The sequence below is a fragment of the Stigmatopora argus genome, chromosome 10 (genome assembly GCF_051989625.1).
Source record: "Stigmatopora argus isolate UIUO_Sarg chromosome 10, RoL_Sarg_1.0, whole genome shotgun sequence".
Taxonomy (NCBI): Eukaryota; Metazoa; Chordata; class Actinopteri; order Syngnathiformes; family Syngnathidae; genus Stigmatopora; species Stigmatopora argus.
Genome location: NC_135396.1, coordinates 9,501,823 through 9,524,811, shown reverse-complemented (window position 1 = coordinate 9,524,811; position 22,989 = coordinate 9,501,823). Strand labels below are relative to the sequence as shown.

General features: G+C 42.4%; 2 protein-coding genes and 3 long non-coding RNA genes across 6 annotated transcripts; 2 read left to right on the top strand and 3 right to left on the bottom strand.

Annotated features, from left to right (window-relative positions):
• The first annotated feature begins 297 nt into the window (after positions 1–297).
• Positions 298–12,363, top strand: LOC144083933 (uncharacterized). Of its 2 annotated transcripts, XR_013303667.1 has the most exons (10): positions 298–446; positions 5,713–5,996; positions 8,293–8,540; positions 8,670–9,016; positions 9,126–9,275; positions 10,650–10,833; positions 11,026–11,121; positions 11,879–11,959; positions 12,030–12,102; positions 12,340–12,363. It is a non-coding gene; the product is annotated as an uncharacterized LOC144083933 (long non-coding RNA). The 2 variants fall into 2 exon arrangements; XR_013303666.1 differs by lacking the exon at positions 12,340–12,363 and having other exon boundaries at positions 12,030–12,196.
• On the bottom strand, positions 4,591–10,337 carry klc3 (kinesin light chain 3). Its single transcript, XM_077612138.1, has 14 exons — positions 10,134–10,337; positions 9,060–9,301; positions 8,923–8,988; positions 8,687–8,857; positions 8,507–8,582; positions 8,283–8,437; positions 7,655–7,737; positions 7,489–7,576; positions 7,264–7,365; positions 6,927–7,100; positions 6,749–6,848; positions 5,810–5,981; positions 5,464–5,527; positions 4,591–5,403 (listed from the first exon to the last, which is right to left on the bottom strand). The coding sequence occupies exons 2-14, from the start codon at positions 9,264–9,266 to the stop codon at positions 5,326–5,328; spliced, it is 1,536 nt and encodes a 511-aa protein (XP_077468264.1). The 5' UTR covers positions 9,267–9,301; positions 10,134–10,337; the 3' UTR covers positions 4,591–5,325.
• Positions 12,364–12,656: 293 nt separating the features above from the next.
• On the bottom strand, positions 12,657–13,321 carry LOC144083563 (uncharacterized). Its single transcript, XR_013303581.1, has 4 exons — positions 13,310–13,321; positions 13,177–13,242; positions 13,010–13,063; positions 12,657–12,738 (listed from the first exon to the last, which is right to left on the bottom strand). It is a non-coding gene; the product is annotated as an uncharacterized LOC144083563 (long non-coding RNA).
• Position 13,322: 1 nt separating this feature from the next.
• Positions 13,323–21,545, bottom strand: LOC144083562 (uncharacterized). The gene is made up of 4 exons (XR_013303580.1): positions 21,306–21,545; positions 21,001–21,190; positions 14,894–14,967; positions 13,323–13,360 (listed from the first exon to the last, which is right to left on the bottom strand). It is a non-coding gene; the product is annotated as an uncharacterized LOC144083562 (long non-coding RNA).
• On the top strand, positions 17,209–21,433 carry ckmb (creatine kinase, muscle b). The gene is made up of 9 exons (XM_077611525.1): positions 17,209–17,308; positions 18,243–18,355; positions 18,435–18,531; positions 18,620–18,774; positions 18,866–18,998; positions 19,425–19,596; positions 19,702–19,825; positions 19,900–20,089; positions 21,007–21,433. Exons 2-9 carry the CDS (start codon positions 18,263–18,265, stop codon positions 21,183–21,185), a joined length of 1,143 nt encoding a protein of 380 aa, XP_077467651.1. The 5' UTR covers positions 17,209–17,308; positions 18,243–18,262; the 3' UTR covers positions 21,186–21,433.
• Positions 21,546–22,989: the final 1,444 nt, after the last annotated feature.

Genomic DNA, 22,989 nt, shown 5'->3' with positions numbered 1-22,989 from the left:
ATGGTAGAGTCGGCGCTCTTATTTTGAAAGGTTATTGGAATGTAAGTTTGGAGGTAGAATCCTGCCTAAACTAGAGAGAAAATGTATTTTGCTAATGAAAAGTCTTTAAAAATAGAAAAAAAGTGTTTTGCAAAAGAAATGTGTCTTTTCAAAAGGGAAAAAATGTTTTTTTTTACTCTTGCAGGTGGACGTGTTTTGTTTTGCAGATTATTTTTTCTTGGGGATCGGAGCAAGGAAGAAGACAGTTTCCCCTCCGATGCAGCAGGTGGCGTTGTTTTATCTAGTCAAAGGCCAATGGGACCGGAAACCGCACTCTAGTCTAATTCGACATCCGCTCTCTGCTAGACGGGCGTGTTGCGTCCTTTTCATTTTGCACGCCGAGTTGGAGAAGACACAAGCACACAAAAGAAAGAAAACAAGTCCAGAGCAAAATCAGTCATCAACGGGTGAGTTTGAAGCACATGCTCTCTTTGCCTAGAAACGTGTCGTGTGCCGGTTAGGATGAACAAATGTTTACATCGTATCCAAACCCAGCGTTATAAAGTAGGGCGTGTGTCAAAGTGGCGGCCCGGGGGCCAAATCTGGCCCGCCGCATCATTTTGTGTGGCCCAGGAAAGTAAATCATGAGGGCCGACTTTCTGTTTTAGGATCAAATTAAAATGAAGAGTATAGATGTATATTAAATTTCCCGATTTTCCCCTTTTAAATCAATAATTGTAATGTTTTAATCATTTTTTTCTGTGTTTTTAGTTCAACAATCCTTTTGTAAAATCTAAAAATATATTTAAAAAAAAAGCTCAAATAAACATTGTTTTAGATCTATTAAAAACTGAATATTCAGGGCTTTTAATCCATTTAGTAAAAAAATCTAAATATTCTATCTAAAATGGTCCGGCCCACGTGAAATCCAGTTGACGTTAAAGCGGCCCGCGAACCAACCCGAGTCTGACACCCTTGCAGTAGTGCATCTTTCCTGACTTGGTTAAACTTTTTTCATCTCTTTAACTTTGGCATGATTCTACATCCAAAAATGGATAGTAAGGCTTTTTTTCGTAAGAATAAATGACCATTTATAGTAAGGCTTTTTTTCGTAAGAATAAATGACCATTTATAGTAAGGCTTTTTTCTTTAAAAAATGACCATGTAAGGCAGGGGTCTCGAACTCAATTTACCTGGGGGCCGCTAGAGGCCGAGTCTGGGTGAGACTGGGCCGCATCAGGATTTCCACAAGAAAAGCACTGATAAAACATTCCAACGTTATCAAATATCTTTATTTTTTAACAAAAAATAATGAATTAAATAAATTAACTTAAAGATGAATAAAAAATAAATCAATCAGTAATACAAAACCAAATAATACTAATGAGCATACAGTAGATATACACTGGCTGGCTAAGTAGAGAAAATGAATTATTTTTATTCCGTTTCAAATGTCTGTATTAACAGCTCTTTAACCTTTAACTTTCTGAACTTGAATGGAACATTGAACATGAAATATTCTGAACACGGCTTCTCTTGCCTACTCCTTGCTGCTAGAGACCTGGCAGCGCTTCTTCTCACATAGTCACATTTGGCTTGAGGGAGGAAGCAGTGGAGACCCTCAGTAGAGCTTGAAGATGCTCATCAGTAAGTCTGGACCTGTACTTGGACTTATTGAAGTTCAAGGTGGAGAAGAGCTTCTCACACAAGTATGTGCTCCCAAAAAGGCACATGGTCCGCTTGAACCTTCGGGAAAGTTCAGGGAAGCTGGGGGTCAACTCTCTCAAAAATTGCCCAAGCTTGTCTGCTTCTCCACTCACCTCCCTGAACTTGGCTTTGAGTGCAGAGTTGCACTGCAGGTCAATGAGCTCCATTTGAAGCTCAGGAGGGGCATCTTGCACATCAAAGGAGAAGGGGTCCGCAAAAATTTGAAATGTGGCTTTGTGTGTCTTGAAGTCTGCAAATCTGTGATCAAATTCCTCCTGTAGCTTCGAAATGGCCTCAACATACTTCTCACCACTGAATGGTGTGCCTGCATCCACGAGAGCCTTGCATGCTGGGAAATGGCAAAGGTTTGTCTGAGAGAGCTGGGCTTTCCATAACACAAGTTTAGTGCAGAATGCTCTCACGTTGTCATAGGCAGCACTGACAAGTTGCCCCTGGCCTTGTAGCTTCTTGTTCAGTACATTAAGCCCATGTGTGATATCAACAAGAAAAGCCAAGTCCATGAGCCATTTGGGATCACTTAGCACAGGATCAATCAACTCACAAACGGCGTAGCTAGCTTTGACTGCTGCATTACTGTCTTTGGTAGCCTTCTTGAAGAGATCCTGTTGCCTCAGAAGACGTGTTTTAAGACTGGCAACCTGGTTGGCTCTCTCATCTCCCTGGTATTTTTCGTACTCCTCAGCATGTCTCGTAGTACAATTACGTGTCAAATTGTATTCCTTGTGCACCGCAACTTTTTCAGTGTAAATGAGACACGTCGGGGTGCCCCTGTGTTCAACAAAGAAATATTGCACTCCCCACTTTTCTTGAAACTGTCTGTGCTCATCACCGACCTTTCTCTTCACGGCAGGCTTTGAAAGAGACATCTCTGGGGCTCTGTAATATGTTTTTCCACTTGGAATGAGTCTCGGGTTGATCTTTCACATTCAGTCGCGCGGGTTTGTGGCGCATGTGCACTTTCGCTCTCCGTTTCAATCGCGGAGATGGCTACAGACACTGACACAGGCTGGATCACAGATCATAGCGCCTCATTCAGTTCTATGCTGAGAGCAGCGGAGGAGTGTGCGCGCCGAGCGGAGTGATCGGCCTCACGGCTTCTCCTCCGCCCAGCTGATTGGAGGAATGAATGAGTGAGTGAGCAAGGCACTGGACAGCCCGGCCGATGTCCCGCCCTCCATAGCCGTATACCTCACCGTGATTGGTTCAATCAGCTCCGAACCAAAGTTCCCTCTAATTTTTTGTTGGTCTGAGCAGAAAGACAACCTCCCTGAGCGCACTGAGTTCCAGTGTGAGCGACATCATCGGTACTCGGATGATTCGCCTAAAGACGTTTCGCCGACGGACGTTTGACAGACGGGCAGGTCGCCGAATGGACGTTCCACCGAACGTTCATTCGGCCGAACGGAGGTTTCGCCGTAACGGGATTCGAACGCTCGCCCTGCCGGATCGTGTGTGTACAAGTTTTTCAACCTCGGCCCGCGGGCCATATACGGCCCGTTGGGATTTTTAATCCGGCCCGCCGCCGGTGTTGTCCAAATTATAGTAAAAATCAATGTTCGTCTACCATCAATGGCAGTCCGGGAATAAGCACTCTTGGGCAGGCAGATGTAGCAGAACCGAGCCGTAAAATGACAGCAATCGGGTCAAATCCATCCTAAAACAGCATTTAATGATTAAATACAAATACTGGATGATATCGCGATGGAGGCAAAAAAATGTCTATAGACGTCCATTCGCCAAACGGCTCAAAATGCTCTCAAATTCGGTCAAATCCAGCTGAAGACAGCGTTTAATGATTAAATACAAATACTAGTATTTGTATTTAATCATTAAACTAACAAATACTAGTACGACCTGTCCGTCTGTCAAACGTCCGTCGGCGAAACGTCTTTAGGCGAATAATCCGGTCACGACATCATCATTGCTCGCTATCGGCACACCAGTATCACACCTGCCACAAGCAGGTGCATGTCAATGTTCCCTCTAATTTTTCATGTAAAACATGCTGTAAAACAAGAAAAACATGAGTGGACAGAGCTACTGCCACTGGCTGCCACTTAAACTGCGCCATCATGGGGAAAGGGGTAAAAAAAAAAAAAAAAAAAAAAAAAACGATCTTTCATATTAAGACGGGGGCCGCAAATTATCGTCCCGAGGGCCGCAGTTGGCCCGCGGGCCGCAAGTTTGAGACCCCTGATGTAAGGCCTTTTTTTTTCATTAAAAAATTACAATGTGAAGTCAGGCTTTTTGTCTATAAAAATGACCGTGTATAGTAAAAAAAATCTTAAATCACCATGTAAAGTAAAGCTTTTCTTTAAAAAAATGGCAATGCATAGTAAGGCTTTTTTCTTTAAAAAATGACCATCACCTTTATCCATAAAAAATGACCACGTATGGTAAGGCTTGCTTTCCTTAAAAAATGACCACGTATGGTAAGGCTTGTTTTCCTTAAAAAAACTAAGGCTTCTTTCTTTAAAGATGACCATGTAAAGTAAGGCTTTCTTCTTCAAACAAGACTGTGTATAGAAGGCCTTTGTTGTAAAAAGAAAAATAAAGACCATGTACAGTAAGCCTTTTTTTGGTAAAACAAAAACAAAAAAAACCTCTGTGTAGGCTTTTTTGGTAAGAATAAATGACCTCGTATAGTAAGCTTTTTTGTAAAAAAAAATAAAAAGTCCATGTATATTAAGGTTTTTTGTAAGGATTACTTTCGTCAAAACAATTGACCTTGTATCATAAAGCATTCATTTGTTAAAAAAGTAGGCTCGCCTTCGTTAAAGGAAAATAGAAAAAGTATACCATGTATAGTAAGACTTAATTTTGTTGAAACAATTGACCTTGTAATGTAAAGCATTCATAAAAATTTGAAAAAATTACACCATATATAATAAGGCTTTTATTTGGGAAAATACATTACAAATGCATGAATTGCCATCATTTTTTCTTCCAAGGGGCTAATATGATAGACACCCCTGATTAGAATAACATTATGTCAAATCCAAAACGTTGAAACTCATAGTTCATTATTTATATTTTCACATCAACATATTCCAATAAAACTAACTCCACCTCAGCAAAATCTACAAACGCAAAACAGCAAGTAAAAAAGCCAAATTGAGCAAAAACTTGAGTTTTCTATAAGAGTAGAAAAGCTAAGTGTCAAAATAGAATTAGTTTAAAAATATACACCAACAAAGACCTAAAATAGTGTTCACCTTATTTTGCTGCAATTCAATTGCTTCTAAAATATAAATAAAAATTAGTGGAAGGAATGCAACTGCCCCTTGTAAACAACTTATGCAGCATTAAAGTTCATCAAAAAGGCAAAAAAAAACGTCAGCACTGAAATGTTTGTAGTCTGAAATGTTCCCAATGTCATAATCAATAAAGGAAATCATGTTTACAGAAACGTGAAATTGAGGTTGTGCAATGATCAAAATAGGCCACTAGATGGAGATGTAAAAACACCGCTTTTACTTTCAGGATTTGAGTGGTCCTTCGTTGTTTTGGTTCATTTGTACTGGGTTGGATTACGTGGTGTTGGAATGTCAGTCAACCTTTTTGTTTTCCCTACTTATCCTCCAAAAAGTGACGCTTGAGAGTGCATTTGTTTGACGGCTAGCTGGTCCCTAGTGATCCTCGCCTGTTGAGGTGTTGCGTGCTGGAGCTAAGTCCCCGATGGCGCATCAGGCGGGACTGAAATGCAAACGGATGCGTCAAATGGCCCGCTTCCCATTTGCAAAGGCGTTGGCTCACCTGGTCGCCGTCCTCGCTCGGTCCGCCGACGTGAAGCGTGTTCAGTGAATTGGCTCTTTTCATCCTGCAAACGGGAAGCAAAAAAAAAGTGGCGTCGCTTTTTGTATACGGACGAGCGTCATCCTACCACGGTGTGTTGCTCACGCTACGCAAACAAAACAACTTATGGTTAACGTAAAAAAAAGACTAAATTGGTAATATTCCGACTTGTCCCTAATAATATTTTTCTATTTGTGTGGAATTTTGTAGGTTCCTCCGACCGACGGCAAGTGAAATCACGTGATTGGCTGAAATCTGCGGCAGAATGATCCACTCGGCCCAAGAACAAAACTGAGCGTGGCTTTACCCAGCGTTGGTGGGGGCCTCGTCCTCCACGCCGCCACCTTTGAGCTTGCGCACCAGCTTCTCGCTGCTCCGACGTATGGACTCGCGCAGTTTGGTGAAGGAGCCGCTTCGCCTCAGCGGGCCGTCCTGCGACTCGGCGCCGTCTGACCAGCCGGGACGGGCGTCGCCCGCAACTGTTGGTTGTCAAGGTAACCGTTTCAAAAATACACCAATCCCAAATAAATCATTTAAAAGCTGCATTTAAGGGTACTTTGGTTTCATACCAGTTTGAAATGAAATGCTATTTAGCTTTTAACACAACTCCTAACTACTATTGCTACAGCTTTATCTAGTGCAGGGGTAGGGAACCTATAGCTCGGGAGCCACATGTGGCTCTTTTGATGGGTGCATCTGGCTCTTTGCTAACCTGTCAGCTAAAATATGGAAATCGCTGTTGACAGAACTGAGATATTACATTTAGAACTGCATTAATCTTCATTTTTTTGCAGTAGACTCTTCTGGAATGCACCCTCCTCTCATTGATTAGCAACAGCATAAGAATCTTTTTAAAAATATTCAGTTTTTTCCACTTTAAAAGTGGGGAAATTACAAAAAAAAATTGAAAAGGCACTCGTTTACATGTATGTATTTTGACTTTTAAATTCGTAGTATGGCTCACAAGGAATAACTTTGGAAAATATGAATTGTTTGTGGCTCTCTTCGTCAAAAAGGTTCCCGACCCCTGATCTAGTGGATGTATAATACATTTTTTTTTATGTTTGACCTGAAAAGAGGGCACTTGTCTCAATAGACAAAGTGCCAAAACCATAAATAGCAACTACTGCATTAAATAATCTGGTCAGCATTTTAGAGGAAACAAAATTTCAAGATTAGCGATTCGTTGAAGGCGTGCCTTGATGCAGACGCAGTACTTCAAACACACACTTTTGTTTCATAGTACCTTCCTCGGAGCCAAACTCCTTCTCGTGCGCCCTGGTGAGAATCTCCTTGTAGAGCGCTTCGGCTTGGCGGTACTTTCCCTGCTTGAGGTAACAGGAAGCCTGAGAGAAGGGAGAAGGAAGAAGGAACGTGAGGCCGGGCGGGTGGGCGGGGCTTGCCGGTCGGGGCTCGCCACTTACCAGGTTGTTTTTGGTCTTGGCCACGTTGGCGTCGTCAGGTCCCAGCTTGCTCTGGTAGATGTGCAGGGCTCGTTCGTAGTAGCGCTCCACTTCTTGGTACTTTCCTTGGTTCTGGCACAGCAGCGCCAAGTTGTTGAGCTGCTTGGCCACGTCCGGGTGCTCCGTGCCCAGCACCTGACCCCAGCCAAAAGGGAAAAAAGGCTTGCTGCAATGACCCCCATGAAGGCTTGGTTAAAGATCAACTTTCAACTAGCTGTCGCTGAAAGGTTCTTTTCTTTCCTTCTCTTTCTTTTTGGAGTCCTTTGCACATTTTTCTCCAGCTCATCATTTCTCTCACCTTCTCTCGAATGTGCAGCGCTCGCTTGCACAGCGGCTCGGCCTCCGTGTATTTGCCTCGCTTCCCGTAAAGAACGGCCAGGTTGTTGAGCGTGGCCGCCACCTACAGATAAAACCACTTGTGACCTTTTTGAACTGTTTCAAAATTTGCCGTGGGGCAATAAAAACAGGGCTGTAGTGTATTGTAACGGCACGAGCGTGTGTGTGTGTGTGTGTGGGGACTTACAGCCGGGTGGTCGGCTCCCAGTGTTTTCTCCCTGATGGCCAGTGCGTCATTCAGCAGGTTGGCGGCTTCTTTGTATTTATTTTGGTCTCTAAACAAAGACATTTGTTGAATTGAATCACGACGAATGGTTGGCTTTGGAATGCGTTGCCGTCGCGAGTGAGCTCACCTGTACACCAGAGCCAGGATGTTCAACATGGTAGCTACATCTGGGTGGGTGTGACCCGACGACTTCTCCAAGTCTTCCAAGGCCTGTGGGGGGTTGGAAGGTTTTGGTCACCACATCTCAAATACTTTTTTAATGCGTTTACCCTTACAGGGACTTTGGTCATTACAGAGGACAGCAACTAAAAAGTTTTTGCAATTTATCTTTCTTCTTTTCAATTATTTTACATGTTTATATAATTATTGATACTAAATAATAAGTAGAGTAAAAGTGAAATTGATTGCGTTAAAATGGATGAAAAAAATCGATTCTGGTATTAAATAACACAAGTTTTTATTTAATTTTTTGTTCGTGCCCGTGAAGGCAATACACATCCAATTCTTAATGACTGGGACTGGTATTCTATTTCACATGTCCATTATAATATTTATACATAGTTATAAATTCATAAAGTTCTAATGAAAAAATCTAATCATGTTAATGGATAAAAACAATAATCAAAAGGTCAAAAAGGATTGACATCTAGTGACAATGGCGAACAGTGAATAAAATGAGTGAATGCCCTGTATGTCTATTTAAAAAAAAAGTGCATTAAAGGGTTAAATATTCCACTAATGCCAGCACTGTTTACCTGTTTACAGAGTGGCACGGCCACCTCGTAGCGGCCCTGCGAGGCATATTGGATGACCAGGTTGTGGAGAGTCCGAAGGCGAGCGGGAATCTCGTAGCCCCCCTGCTGGGCCGCGGCCGCCGCTGCACTGCTGCTGTGCCGGTGCGATGACGAGCCTGATGCGCAAAATGCACGCCGTCAACAATATCCGGAGGATTCCACGGGCGTTTGCTGGCAGATGTTACCTTGAGACGACTCCTCATCCTCCGCAGGAAAAAGGTCGTCCAGAGATTCTTTTTCTGATGAGGTGTTCTTTTCGTCCTTGAAATAGGACGAGACACAAAGACAGGGATTTATATGCAAGTAAAATGTTTTCATATACATTTTTGATTTTTTTTTTTTCATTAGATGAAGGCGCTTCTCACCTGCGACGGAGGCGCTTCCTCCTGGTCGTACTTGCGGATGGAGGCCATGAATTGGAGATGTCGGTTTTGCTCCTCCAGCGTCACCACGTCCTGCTCTCGCTCTTGCAGTCGCTGCTGGGCGCCGGCGAGCTCGTCGCGCAGCCACTGGTTCTCCTGACACAGGCGGCGCACCTGAAAAGGGAACGTGGAGCAAAACAAAACGGCTCCCGGGCCAAAGCTCCTCCATCCGGCCTCACCTGAGCTCGCAGCTTCTGTTTCTCGGCCTCCAGAGAACCCAAGTGAGCCGACAGCGCCGTCATCACCTGCCGCGCAAAGTGACGGCCCGCCCCGGTGAGGTCGCGGTCGTCTTCTGACCGCGTGCGTCGGACTCTACCTGCGCTTCGCTGAGTCCCAGCTCGATCCTGTCCAGCGACCGTCGTAAAATACCGCTCTTCTCCAGCTCGACGCTGCCGAGACCGCTGTCGGCGCTGCGTCCGGACGCCTGCAGGCTCTCCAGCAGGCCGCGGTTTTCTCCTCGGAGCGCCTCCAGGCCGGCGATCACCTGCTGCGTGCTGCACAGGAGCTCCTCCGCCGACAACATGGCTGCACGGTACGGTAGGACGTGCAACAATAAATCTGGGAAAAAAAGAAATGAGACCATGTACAAGATGGTAGAAGAAATGCTGCATGAACGTCATTGGAACCAAAAAATGAAATGGGGATTAATATTGTGATTTAGCTTCATTTTTAAAAAAATCTTTTCAAGATTTTAAAATATTTTTTTGTTAAAAAGTGATTATTTTTACAGTTATTGCTAATCCATGCCATTTTTATATACTTCTTTATTCTAATAGAAAACAGGTATTGACCGCTTTTTACTTTGTCTTATTTGTGAAGATACAGACCAGTCACGTCTTTTAATTTAAATCGCTACATTTCACTTAAAAATAGTGGTTGATCTAAAAAAAATGAACTGAAGTAAAAAAAAATATCGCAATGATAAAATGATTATCTTTCATTTTTATTTAATAAAATGCTCATACACTTTCAAATTAAAAGTAACATGTTATAACTACCACTAATCCAATTTTGACTATTGTTGATACTATTTTCTAATGGCAAAAAATAGCCCACAAGTATTGGTATTTTTAGTACAAAACCAGTTCATTTCCTGAAGTACTTTTGTATTTATATTTTCTAAACACAACCACTGACATCCCTTCCGTCCGTCCTTTTTTTTTAATCAGGCAGAGTGCAACCGGGCCCGAATGCAACAATTATAATTTTGCACACAAAGGTCCCAACTTGACTTTAAATTGACATTGAAAGTCAAAATGACGTGACGTTTGTAAAAAAAATTAAAAGGCAAGATTCCGTCGGCGACCGCGTTTGTGCGTCCCAAGCAAAAGAAAACACACAAAAGACGCCAGCTCTTTTCCACTCCCCCCAAAAGTTATTTTTAGCCTACCTGCTAAGTCCGCCCTGCGCCGGGATCTCGTTTTGCTTTGTGCGCTGCGAGTGGAAGAGCTTTTTATATTAAAAAACAATGTGATTTGTGAGACATTGTCGGTCGGCTTATGTGATGGTGAGAAGCTTGTTGGTGCTAAAAGGTAACAAAAGCGTTATCGATCCACCTGCTGCTTCCTTTACTTGCTGTCCGCGGACAGACACGACTAGCATATTTGCTAAGAGCAGCAAGTAACAACTTCCGCTTACAAAGTTGACTTTCAAAAGTAAAGGTCAAAACATTCCGCCACAACACAAGAAAACACGACTCTGTTGCAATGTATAAAACTTTTAACATAATTTTCTATATATATTTTGTACAAGATGCATAATATTTCATAAAATAGGCAATTGCAGTTACATGTAACAAAGTCAGTGCCTTGTTTTGGAGGGTAAAGCCACGAACTTCCAGTGTTTCTACCATTGTTTTATGACAGTACTGGACTGAGGAGCTTACCTGATCCCTTTACTTTCCCAGCATCCCCCGCGGCTAAATGACGTCACCTGGATACTGTCGCACTCGAACATCGTGGCTGAAAGTAAAATTCTTCATAATGGCGGATGAGACAGGAGCCAGTACGGCAGTGGACTGCAGAGCAGAAGTGACGATTTACCGAAGAAAAAACAAGATAAACTTCCTACATGACAATGCAGCGCATGCGGTACGTTGTCATTTGGGGATTTCGAAGCCCCAGTTCTCATTCTAAGAGTGCTTTCTGACGGCAGCATGCTTCGTTAGCGTGATGTAGCCCCATGTGGTTGCAGACAGAAAATGTTTGCAAACAAATTGGCTACATTGCGTTACCTCTATAACTCTATGTTTAAAAAGGAAATCATTCCGTTGTGTGTTTCAGTTCCTTGACGAGGACAGAATGCTGGGAAACATCAAGAATGTGAGCAAAACGGCCGAAAAGGAGCGGCTTGTCAACGCCATGCTGTTTGTCAGCTAAGTGAGTCTTTTTAAATGGGTAGTTTCTATTTTCGCTATCCGTGTATTAATTAAATATCATAGTTCAGTATTCAAGGCTTTGCTCAATCCACTTTAAAAAAATGATACACTTACATTTCAACTGAAAACACTAACTGGTTTGGTTTCGATTTTAAATAGCAAGCTACCCGTGTGGTTAACTCACACCCAAACAAATGCAAGGAATAAACGGTATCATACCTGTCAACCTCTGCCGATAACTGCCCTTATAAATGATTGATTCCCCTTACAAACCCCCCAAAAACCTTACAAACACCGACTCGTACGGTGTTTGTAAGGTTTTTTTGGGGTTTGTAAGGGGAATCATAATCATTTATAAGGGCAGTTATCGGCAGAGGTTGACGGGTATGCGGTATACTTGTAAAATGAATATCCCTTTACCCTGGGCTTGGACCTTTTTAGTATTATTTTTAAATGTGGTTTTGACAAAGCCTAAGTGAGACATTCATTTAACAATGCCCAGGGGTCATTTTCGACTCAAGTTTAAACACATGGAAAATAACAATTTTTCTCTTCCTAGACAGAGGAAAATGGTTATTTGGGCATTAAGGAAACCAATGATCACTTTTTGGCATTTATTTAAAAATAAATTAATGGATTTAAAATGATTAACTGAAACATTTACAGGATGAAATAACATGGGAAATGAATGTGGGTCATTTGTGTATCAAAATGGTCAAATAACCAATTACATACATTACTGTGGTGTTTTGTAACAGTCTAAAGCCACGGTGATGGTGGAAGAGGTCACAAAGCAGGTGAAAGCCGAACAATCGACGAAGATCGAAGTCATGGGTGAGGTATGATCCAAGTTATTTTATTTCTTTCATGTCGTGTACTAAATCTACTCATTTTGTATCCTCTCTTCAGGGTCCACCCAATCAACGCGAAAGAAAGGATGACACGTTGAACGGCAGTCTTGGACACCAACATCCCCTCACTGGTACTTGTCGTTCTAGAGCAGGGGTCTCCAACTCTGGTCCTCGAAGGCCCTTGTCCAGTATGTTTTCCATATCTCCCAACACATCTGAATCAAATGATCACTTGTCCAGGAGCTTGATTGCAATCATTTGATTTTGGTGTGTTGGAAGACATGGAAAATAAACTGGATAGGGGCCATTGAGGACTAAAATTGCAGATCCCTGTTATAGGACTCTTATTTTTGAGTCTGTCTCTGCAGCAGTCAAAAAGAAAACCAAGCCACCAGAAGGGTATGTCTAATATTTCCATTTATTTTTCCCTCCTGTAGGCCTGCCGACTCAGCAAAGGAGAGATGGTACTTCAGTAGTGTTCTGGGAAGGGCCTTCCTGGTAAGGATCTTTTTGACTTACACTAATCCCCAGTTTGTGCTATTTCTAATGTTGGTAAATTGTAACTTGACTTTTTTTTCCCTCCCCAGAATTCAACTGAAGAGGAATGCACTGCTCTATCTCCAAAAAATAAACTTTGTTGAATTGTATACATGTCTTATTCATTTTCCTTGTAAAAGAATGCAAGTAACATGACAAGTTTAATTTTTATTAACTGGTACACACTTAGAGTTGACATCACATTGAAGTATGATTAGTCTTTTCTCCACCTGCAGACAAATATTTAAGGGAGAAAAAAAAAAAGACTTGATGAGGAAATTCTGCCCCAAAAAAAATAGACAATATTTTACACAAGTATTTTTTTTAACAAAAAAAAAAAAAAAGACTTGACTCGTAAAGAGTTGTCGTCAAGTCTTTTTAAAATGTTGGGCAGGGTTTGGGAGTCTTTTCTTACAAGAGAAGAAAGACTTAGAATTAAATCCTGCCCCAATATTACATGTTAACATCAAATGAAGTTTCTAATCTCTAAAATATCCTTACCTTAAAAGTCTGATGCCTCACTTTGCCAGCATGAGCCAGAGAACTGGACTTTACCTACATAAGAGGGGGAGAAGTTACAACTCAGTGAAACCTCACCACGGTGATATAGATCAGCTATCACAAACTTATTTGGATAGATATTTTACAATAAACAAATATTAACCTACCAGCATTCTCCAAAGTGCAGAGATTAGAGACACCACATCTTCAAGCGGGCAACTTGCGAGGAAGATCTGATGCATGCAAAAAAAAAGCAAGTTATCATATATAGAGATAGGCTTTTAATAGGAACTAGTTTACCTTGATTTGGCCATCTCTCCTGTAACCTCAAGGGTTTGAGTGGTCTTGGTGCTAAAGAGGGAAAACTTGATTTAATCAAGCTATTTGAAAGTTGCCAAATAATTATTACAGGCAAGAGAAATCTTTCAAGATATTTAATAAACGATCAAGATAAAGAATGAATGAAAATAAGTTAGTGAGTGCTCCGTGCTATTTTCCCTTTTCCGGACAAGGTGATTAAATATAACGACTGACGTTAAAAACTAGGAAAAAGTTGGCTTAACAATTTTTGTATAAATGGTGAAAACAGAACAATTACAAATTGGAAACGGGTGTTTAGCTGTCACAGTGAAAACTATCATTACATACAAAACACCAGGAACTAAGTTTGAGTGAGCCTTTACCCAGCAAAGTATCCGTTGATGTCTCGGCTTTGTTTGATTAAATTAAAAAGAGACACGACTCCATTGTTTGATTAAGTTAAAAAGAGACACGACTACACGACTCAATAATTGAGAGAAAACGGACAACATACGTACTTTTTAAGTCAGATGCTAAGCGTCATCGTGATGTTAATGCTAACTAGCCACAGGCGGCACGCACACAGCTGGTACGGATAGGGGAGCCCAAACTTAAATTGTCGACGGTGTGGCATTAAACCATTAAGCCATCGACCTGGCATTAAACTAAACGATTTGATGGCGTTTTTGGCTCAATTGATTCCTAAAAAATCTACAGGTAGGGTGATAAAAACGCACTTAGTCGAGTAAAGTGCTCTACACCTTACCTCGTCGTCCGTCGTCATCGAAAACGCCGTGGGAAAGGGCGAAATTCCGCGCATGTGCTTAATTTACACAGCTGGGTGACAATTGTCGTAACCACGCCCATATTGTCCAGCCATATTGAATGTGAAAAAGATGGTGGCTTGCTTGTCCTCCTAGCTCAATGTTGTCTATGTTTTGAAGTCACGAGGTGATTTCTCCTCTCAACTCAATGTCTATGTTTTGAAGATGACGTAGAATAGCCGCGATGTTTGTGGTCTGGATGCTATAAAACAGTATTGAATTAAATCGAATGCTTTTATTGTCATTATACAAGTATAATGAGTTTTAAAGCTTTCACCACATAGTACCAAATAACAACAGACAGACAAATAAATAATAAAATAAATACGAGATGAATAAAGTATAGTAAGTACGTGTAGTTGAAGTGAGGTCAGCAGAGTGAAGGATGAGTTCCATGTTTTTTTGTAGACGTTCACCGTCACGCCAAGTCGCGATGGTGATGGACGTCCAATCATACGGGTCTTTTCTTTCTGCTGCTGTGAATTGAACCGAGTGTCACGAGTAGACGTCCAATCCATTTGAACTGGGAGGGCTAATAGTGAATGAACGGCAGACCACCTAGTTCAAATGGATTGGACGTTCAGCACTGTCAATGGCAGCCAATGAAGTAACTTGGAAGAGTTGGCAGTGAACGAGTTAAAAAAACATGTCCACCCAACTTCACTCACTAGTTTCACTATTGAAAGTCTACACAAATGCACTGTGTGCATGTGTGTTGGGGTGTGCTGGGGACTGGGGGGTCGGTGGGGGGCGGTATTACCGGGTGTGCAGGGTCACAAGCGGTGACAGCTGAGTTGACGGAATCCAATCGGGGGTCTGGCGGAAGACTCGGCACTAAAATAGAAAGAGTTTATAAGTCGGACTGGTGTGACATGGTCGCTTTATTCAGTTTACGTTTTCAGTGCAAAAATCCAGATTTAAAAAACTAATGAAAAACCTGTAATTTATACGCTATAAAAAGTGGATGTGAATGTCGATGACATGCTGTTGGTGTGCCAAGGTGGCTGGTATGTGACAATGATGTCATGTCTTCATAGAAATACCTTGCATGACCTCTGAGACCAATAAAACATTGACAGCAAAATAATGCCAAGACAATCAAATATATGGTAAATTTATAGTGGCACACACATGTAAACATATCCTTACCTTACCCCACCCTCAAGCAGTTTTGTGTTAACAGAGACCTTACGTCGACAACAGTCAAAGTCAAGTAAGTTCCGGTTAACGTCACAAAAGAAAATAAGTATTATTAAAAATAGGACCAGAAATACGTAATATAATGAATGACATGTTGTTTTGCCTCATTCAAATCATGCAAAAACTGTCAATCACATCTTAATATCAGAACATTTAAATATGTACACTAAAGTATAATCACATTTGTAAATGAATGTCTTCTGTTTTTTGAGATATAAATTAACCAATCTACAGTGACAAAAAAAATACAGCATACACTTTAAATATACCCTTACTCATCTAGTGTTGTGAATGGGTATAATGGCTAGACCCCGAATGTAAGACGACCAACACTTTTGCAGTCTTATTTCAATGAAAAAAAACACAGTCTTATATCCGGGTTAACACGGTAATTATTTTGGACACATTGGCGGACAATCGGTGTCACAATAAATGCACCAGCAAGTTTTGCATCTTCGTTTTGTACTGCTTGGATTCACGGTGTGATGGAATTGTTTGTTATCATGTTATCACTGACGCTAGTGTTCCTGCTTATATAACTGCCCTGGCAACCCATCACCCCAGGCAGCTGTGGGGGGTGTGGCATGTGTGTACACGGATACAGTGCGCACCTAAAGTGGGGAATTGGATCTGCGCCACAGTGGCAAAACACACGTACACACGTACACACACACGTAAGGCATGACCTTCGTCGTATTGCCAGTGTTATAAAAGGGGGTGCCAAATAGTCGCTGCCGCCACGACATTCAGTCGTTGTATTAAAAAGTGGCTCGTAATGAGAAAATGCTCTTTGTCGTCACGGCAATGAGCGGTGGTGTTTAATTTGGGAAGCCGCGGCGAGGCCCATTTGGGTGAAACCCGAGCCGCGGGGAGGATTTAGCGCACGGCCGGGACACTCGATGCTCGTGTGCGCCACAATCTGACGTCCTTTACTCCGACGCCTCTCACGGCGGTGTCGACAAACAACTTTGTCCAGAAGTTTGCCTTTCAATGTTCTTTTTTGTGTGGGATGTCATCGGGTGTCGCTGAGGAAGTGAATGTATCATTTAACCATTTTAAGGGCAATGGACGTCCATTCAAAAATTTGCATTAGCTTGAATCAACTTAATTTTATAAATTAGAAATATTTTGGAGGGAACAGAAGACCTATTTCCATCAAAAAAGTTGTAATATTATGAGAACAAAGTCTTTGCTTTATTTAAAACAACAAACAAAAAATTATCAGGGCAAAATAAACCCTTCTTTTTTTCAATGACAATTTTTCCAAATTGATTAATATACTTTTTCATGGGTGGCAAAATATTATCCCATGGGCCACCATTGGTGCTTGGGTCGCAAGTTTGAGAGCCTTCCCTACACCAATCTTCATAACTCATTATGATTCATAAGCTTGAGGCAAATAACTGAGATTTATCAAATTAGCGTCCTCCATGAGGAACTTTAAAAGAGCTTTGAGCGCAATTACAGCAAAGCTTGACAATACCAGGGGGGGTATTTCAGGAAGCCCTCCCCATCCACGGATTAAATTGAGGCCTTCTGAGTGATGACATCTGGTCAACATCTCACGGGAAATATGCCATTCACATTGACGGCAATAAGCGTCCAATCCATTTGGACCGGGAGAGTAAAAGTTATGATTGGAAGAGAGGGGTGTGTGTGTGTCCATTTTTACCCCGCAACGGTACTACGCGTTAGTTGTACATGCCTGATTATAGTTGAAAGCATGTTTGCAAGCAGCGAGGTCAAAGGTCTCGACGTTCTCCCCGCAGCTGTCGCCGCCAACCGCGTTGCCTTTTTCAACGCCCGGCCCGCCCGCCCGCGTCCAATCACGCCGGGCCGGCGCGAGGGGCTCTCGACCAGTCGGGGAAGAGGTGGCGCTATAAAGGGGGATATCCAACACCTGGCGCACTTGGGCAACTCCTACATTTGGTGGACAGGATCTGATCCCGGGATCTGTTACTTTTCTCCTGAGCAGGTAACGTCGGAAATCAGCTCATGTTTGTCTTTGAAATAACAACAACAACAACAAAATCAAGTTGGTCTTTAGAGAATTGGATGCGCGGAGTGTGTCGCCGGTAGTTTGACGCAGAAATAGCAATGGAGGTCTCGGCACAAGGTCGTCGTGGTCGTCGTCGTGGGTCGAGTCCACGAGTGACATTTTTAAACTTAGATTTCAATTCATATGAAACATTTAAAGACAAAAAAAAGCTGGTAATAAAAAACCTTCTGAAAAAGCGACAAAATGTGAACATTAGGAGCATTAAAAAGTCTATAAACTGTCACGTGATTTTAAATTCATTTTTTTTAAACAATAGATTTAAAAAGACTTCTATTATTTCTTTAAAAGTTCCAATGACATTGATGAAAAGAAAATACACATCCATTTTTTAAAGCATTTCTTGGCTCTCCCAACAATGTTTTAAAAAACTTTTGACTTCCCTTCAAAAATGAAAAATGACATGGAAGATCATTTTATTAATTGAAACTTTGATAACTGCATTATCATGCAAAATAACGGTTAGCGCAAGGCAATGTATTTTGGGCTGCGGAATAGAACAAGATTGCTCTTCTGCAATTGGACGAGATGGAACAGATGTACTGTCTTTCCATTTTTGTGCTCTTGCAGGTGGGGGGCTGGGGAAGGGGGCTATAGACTATTAATAATCTTTCCTTCCTTGGGGTGGGGGTGTCGGAGCCACAGCTGAGAAAGACATTGACAGGGTCAGGCCGAGACAGCGATACCTTTGACTTTGAGCAATCGTCAATCATGAGAAGGTTTCTCCTTCTGACGCAAAGACTGGTCACCAAAGCACTTGGGGAGGCTTCACACAACGCTGGGGGTGCTTAAGACTCCGCAGACCGACTACAAAGGTTTAACGGGTCCCAATTTGGAATACTGTGCGTTACAGTCGGAGCAGAAACCGCAGCCATGGCCAAGAACTGTCACAACGACTACAAGATGAAGTTCACGGTGGACGACGAGTACCCCGATCTGTCCCTGCACAACAACCACATGGCCAAGGTAGCACACCCACATACCCACATATGCGTACACATCATTTGCGACCAATCGCGAGCGATGGAGGTCCATCTTCTGGCAGTTGCTGACCAAGGAGATCTACGGCAAGCTGAGGGGCAAATCCACTCCCAGCGGCTACACCGTGGACGACGTCATCCAGACCGGCGTGGACAACCCCGGTAAGCGGCGATGCCCACCCTCCGTTGTCAAAGAAGAGACCCCCCCCCCCCCCCCCCCCAACCACTTGATCTACCTCCTCTCCCTCAGGACATCCCTTCATCATGACCGTGGGCTGCGTAGCCGGTGACGAGGAGTCCTACGAGGTCTTCAAGGACCTGCTGGACCCCGTCATCTCGGACCGCCACAACGGCTACGGACCCAACGACAAGCATAAGACCGACCTGAACTTCGAGAACCTGAAGGCGAGTCGTCCTTGGCCGAAATGAATTTGTGTTTGCTTGTTTGGCACGGATTTGCCAGACCAACCGTCGGGTGGTCTTTTCGTCCCGGCAGGGCGGAGACGACCTGGACCCCAACTACGTTCTGTCCAGCCGCGTGCGTACCGGCCGTAGCATCAAGGGATTCACCCTGCCGCCGCACAACAGCCGCGGAGAGCGCAGAGGCATCGAGAAGCTGTCCATCGAGGGTGACTATCTTTCACATTTTAAAAAAATCCATTAGAAATAATGCACTTAAAATACCGGGGAATCACCAATCCTCAATTTTACAATTGATTTTTAACTCATTCAAGCCCACCAGCCCAGGTTTTTGACAATGGTTCATAGAATATGTGCTGTGGTAGTTAGCAACAGAAGATATAGTTGTTCAACTTGCGCCAGTTGGAATCATGTTTTGACTAAAATTTTTATAAGCGTTGGGCCAACGCCGACATTTTTTCAGCCGCTAAATAGCTAAAAATAGCGTCCGTCTAAGTGACTAGTTCCACCTGGTGTCGAAAGTGAGAATCGGAAAAGACTAAAGTCAAACTTCTCGTTCAGGCCATATCCAAGTGAATGTTCCCAATTTTTCCAATAAAAACTGACTGGCGCTGCCATTTTTCCCCCTCGGTCAGCTCTGGCCAGCCTGGAGGGCGAGTTCAAGGGCAAGTACTACCCCCTGGAAGGCATGACCGACGCCGAGCAGGAGCAGCTGATCGCCGACCACTTCCTGTTCGACAAGCCCGTGTCCCCGCTGCTGACTTGCGCCGGCATGGCCCGCGATTGGCCCGACGGCAGGGGCATCTGGTGAGGCGGGCGACTTCCTAGGGCTCCGTTAGGCCTCGCATTCGGCCACTACGTCCAATATTCAGTGCTTTGGGTTCCATTCTACACATTTCCATCCGTGTGCAGGCACAACGACAGCAAGAGCTTCCTGGTGTGGGTGAACGAGGAGGACCACTTGCGCGTCATCTCCATGCAGAAGGGCGGTAACATGAAGGAGGTCTTCAGGCGCTTCTGCGTGGGTCTGCAGAAGGTAAGTGAGGCCCGATGGAATTTTTAGGCGCTCCCTCGCTCGCCTAACCGACACCTTCCGGCCGTCCGGCTCAGATCGAGGAGATCTTCAAGAAGCACAACCACGGCTTCATGTGGAACGAGCACCTGGGCTACATCCTCACCTGCCCCTCTAACTTGGGCACGGGCCTGCGTGGCGGCGTTCACGTCAAGCTGCCCAAGCTCAGCACGCACGCCAAGTTTGAGGAAATCCTCACCAGACTGCGCCTGCAGAAGCGCGGCACAGGTAGGATCACGTCACCCGCAGGTGAAGTTTACCTTCACGTTGGTGTCCAAGAACTGCGACCATGGCGAGTTAGTACCTCAGGTCTCTACACGGAAGAAACAAACTTCACCTTCCACTTCCATCAAAAACCGTGATGCTGATCTTCAAAATAAGAGCAGTCAGGGAGCAGATTTTTTTGTGCTCAAGAAGTGTGAGATAAATGCGCTGCATGGTGGCTAGTGAAGTTGACCCAGTTCGCGTAAAATATAAAAAAATATATTTTCTGTTTTCCTCTTTATTATAGTGTTTACAACCAGTTCTCCCAGTTTAAATAAATTGGCCTTCAATGGAACACAGTGAGTTAAATCCTATGAAAAACCTACTTTAGTGTTACTCGAGGCATAACCAAATAGTATTTCTGTATTTAATCATTTAAATTAAATCAATTTAGTATTGACATATAGAAATAATATTTAAAAAATACAATAATATTTTAATGACCAAAACTAGTTAGTCTAGATAATACCGTATGGACTCTATTGAAGCCCTGTGAATGGAATCAAACCCACCCTGGCAGACTTTCAAATAGACAGGGGTCGGGAACCTTTTTGACGGCGAGAGCCATAAACAATTCGTATTTTCAAATGTCAGGGCCATACTCCAAATTTAAAAGGAAAAATACACTAAAATGTGTGCTATTTGTAGTAATGTCACCACTTTTAAAGTACAAACGTTCTCTGAGATCTTCTCACAACATTGTCGCCTGTTGCTAATCAATGATAATAAATAGGAGTATGCAACCCGTATTTTAGCTTAGTTTAGCAGAAAGCCGTATGCACCTATCAACAGAGCCACGTTTGGCTCCCGAGCCATAGGTTCCCTACCCCTGTGATAGTATAAATACGTATTGTTGTTGAAATGGATGGTCTTACCTGCAGGTGGCGTGGACACGGCCTCCGTGGGTGGCGTGTTCGACATCTCTAACGCCGACCGTCTGGGCTCCTCCGAGGTGTACCAGGTTCAACTGGTGGTCGACGGCGTCAAGCTCATGGTGGAGATGGAGAAGAAACTGGAGAAGGGAGAGGCCATTGACGGCATGATCCCAGCCCAGAAGTAAAAAGACTGAAAGACCAACAACCATCACCATCACCACCACCACCACCACCACGTTCAACATGACTGTGTTGTTGTATTTTTTATATACGTATATATTTAAATATCGCAACTAAAGCCAAACCTGGTTGTTCTTGGATAACCACTTTTCGTTCTCGTCCTCTGTAACATCCTGGGATCAATCCATCCATCTCTTTTTCTGGTTGTAAATGTAAACCGGACAAATAAACAAATGACTGCTCCATTGACAAACAGACGTGTCTTGATTGACTTCGCGCTGATTAGCCACACCCACGAATAGCAGGCTGGCCAATTAGAGAAAGCATTTTTGTTTTGTCTTACTTTTGACTTCCGCTTAACTCATTCGCTGCCAGTTCAGGTAACAATAGTAGTACTGTATACGAATATGCCTTTTTCCAACTGATAATTGTTTTTGTAAATTTTATTTTATATTACTCATGGAGTCTTTTTAAATTTGTTTTTATTCTTTATTTCGTTAAGTTTTAAAAAAATACTATTTGAATAGATTTTTTTAAATAGATGTATTTTAAAACATTTTTCTTATTTCCCATTGCAAAAAAAAATCACATGGGCAACACTGAAAATACTATTGGATACCAAAGGGAGGCTGCAAAATATTGACCCACAGGCCTAATTTTTCTCACGTTCCTAATTAAAATCAGAAATTATCTTGTAATCAAAACATCTGTAATATCAGAGGTTCAAAGTTTTTATTTGTCATACGTAATTTTTTAAGGGCTGCAGCTCGCTCCATAAATTAAAAACAGTGACGGCTACAAAAATCGCTAAAGTGATGACCTGGAGGCCCTAAAGGAGAAACAAAAATAAAAGTCACAGCTTGACCTCTTCAGTCACCAGCTGAAGAAAAGCCACACACTGACTTTCTGTCTCGCAATAGTTTGACATTCGCACGCCTTTTAAGTACACAGACAAAGTGATCAAAATAACCTTCACGGTGTTTTGTCACAACGTAGCATTGTTTTCGTGTTCAAATTTCAAAATAAAAGAAAATGACTTTCCAGTTAGCTCGCACACTTGACACCAATTTGATTACTTTGGCTAGAAAAAGCCAAGAATTTAACATTTTTCATTATATTAGTAACAAGTTAAAGCATTTGTGTGCTAATGCTAACATCATGATGCTAGCCAGGTATACGTGTCATCAAAATAAATCACAGCAATCTGATTAGACAATTGTAATTGGGTCGAGATGGTGACAAATTTGCTGCCCTGTATTTCGGAAACATTTTAACATAAAAACGTTGTTTGCCTTTTGACACCGACAGACAGAAGAAAAGAAGTTAACAGTGTGACAGTCAGTAGCCCAAATCCATGTCCATTCTGTTAAAAAAGAAACAAAAACAAATCTCAAAAATATTTGCTAGAATGACTGGACCTGTGTTTGCTGCATATCGCCCTCTAGCGGTTGGAGGTCAGTGTGCAGCATGGCTACTTCTGCACGTTATGTTATTAGCTAAACACATTTGTTGACTCGCCAACCTTTTAAATATTGAAGTGGACGAAGGAACTATTAATAGCAGCGCTTCCAAAAGAAATGACAAATCTAGAGAGAAAAAAAATTCATTGCTAAGACGGAACAAGTGTTAAGACCACAGTGAAAACAAGAAATATCAACAGAATAAAGTTACTATGGGAAATTGAGGTCACTATATCCCTGTTTTCATATTCAAACATATGATAATCAAATGCATTAAAACTGAATATCACACATACTTTAATGCGATATATTGCTATATATAGTAATATATAGCTATATATATATATAT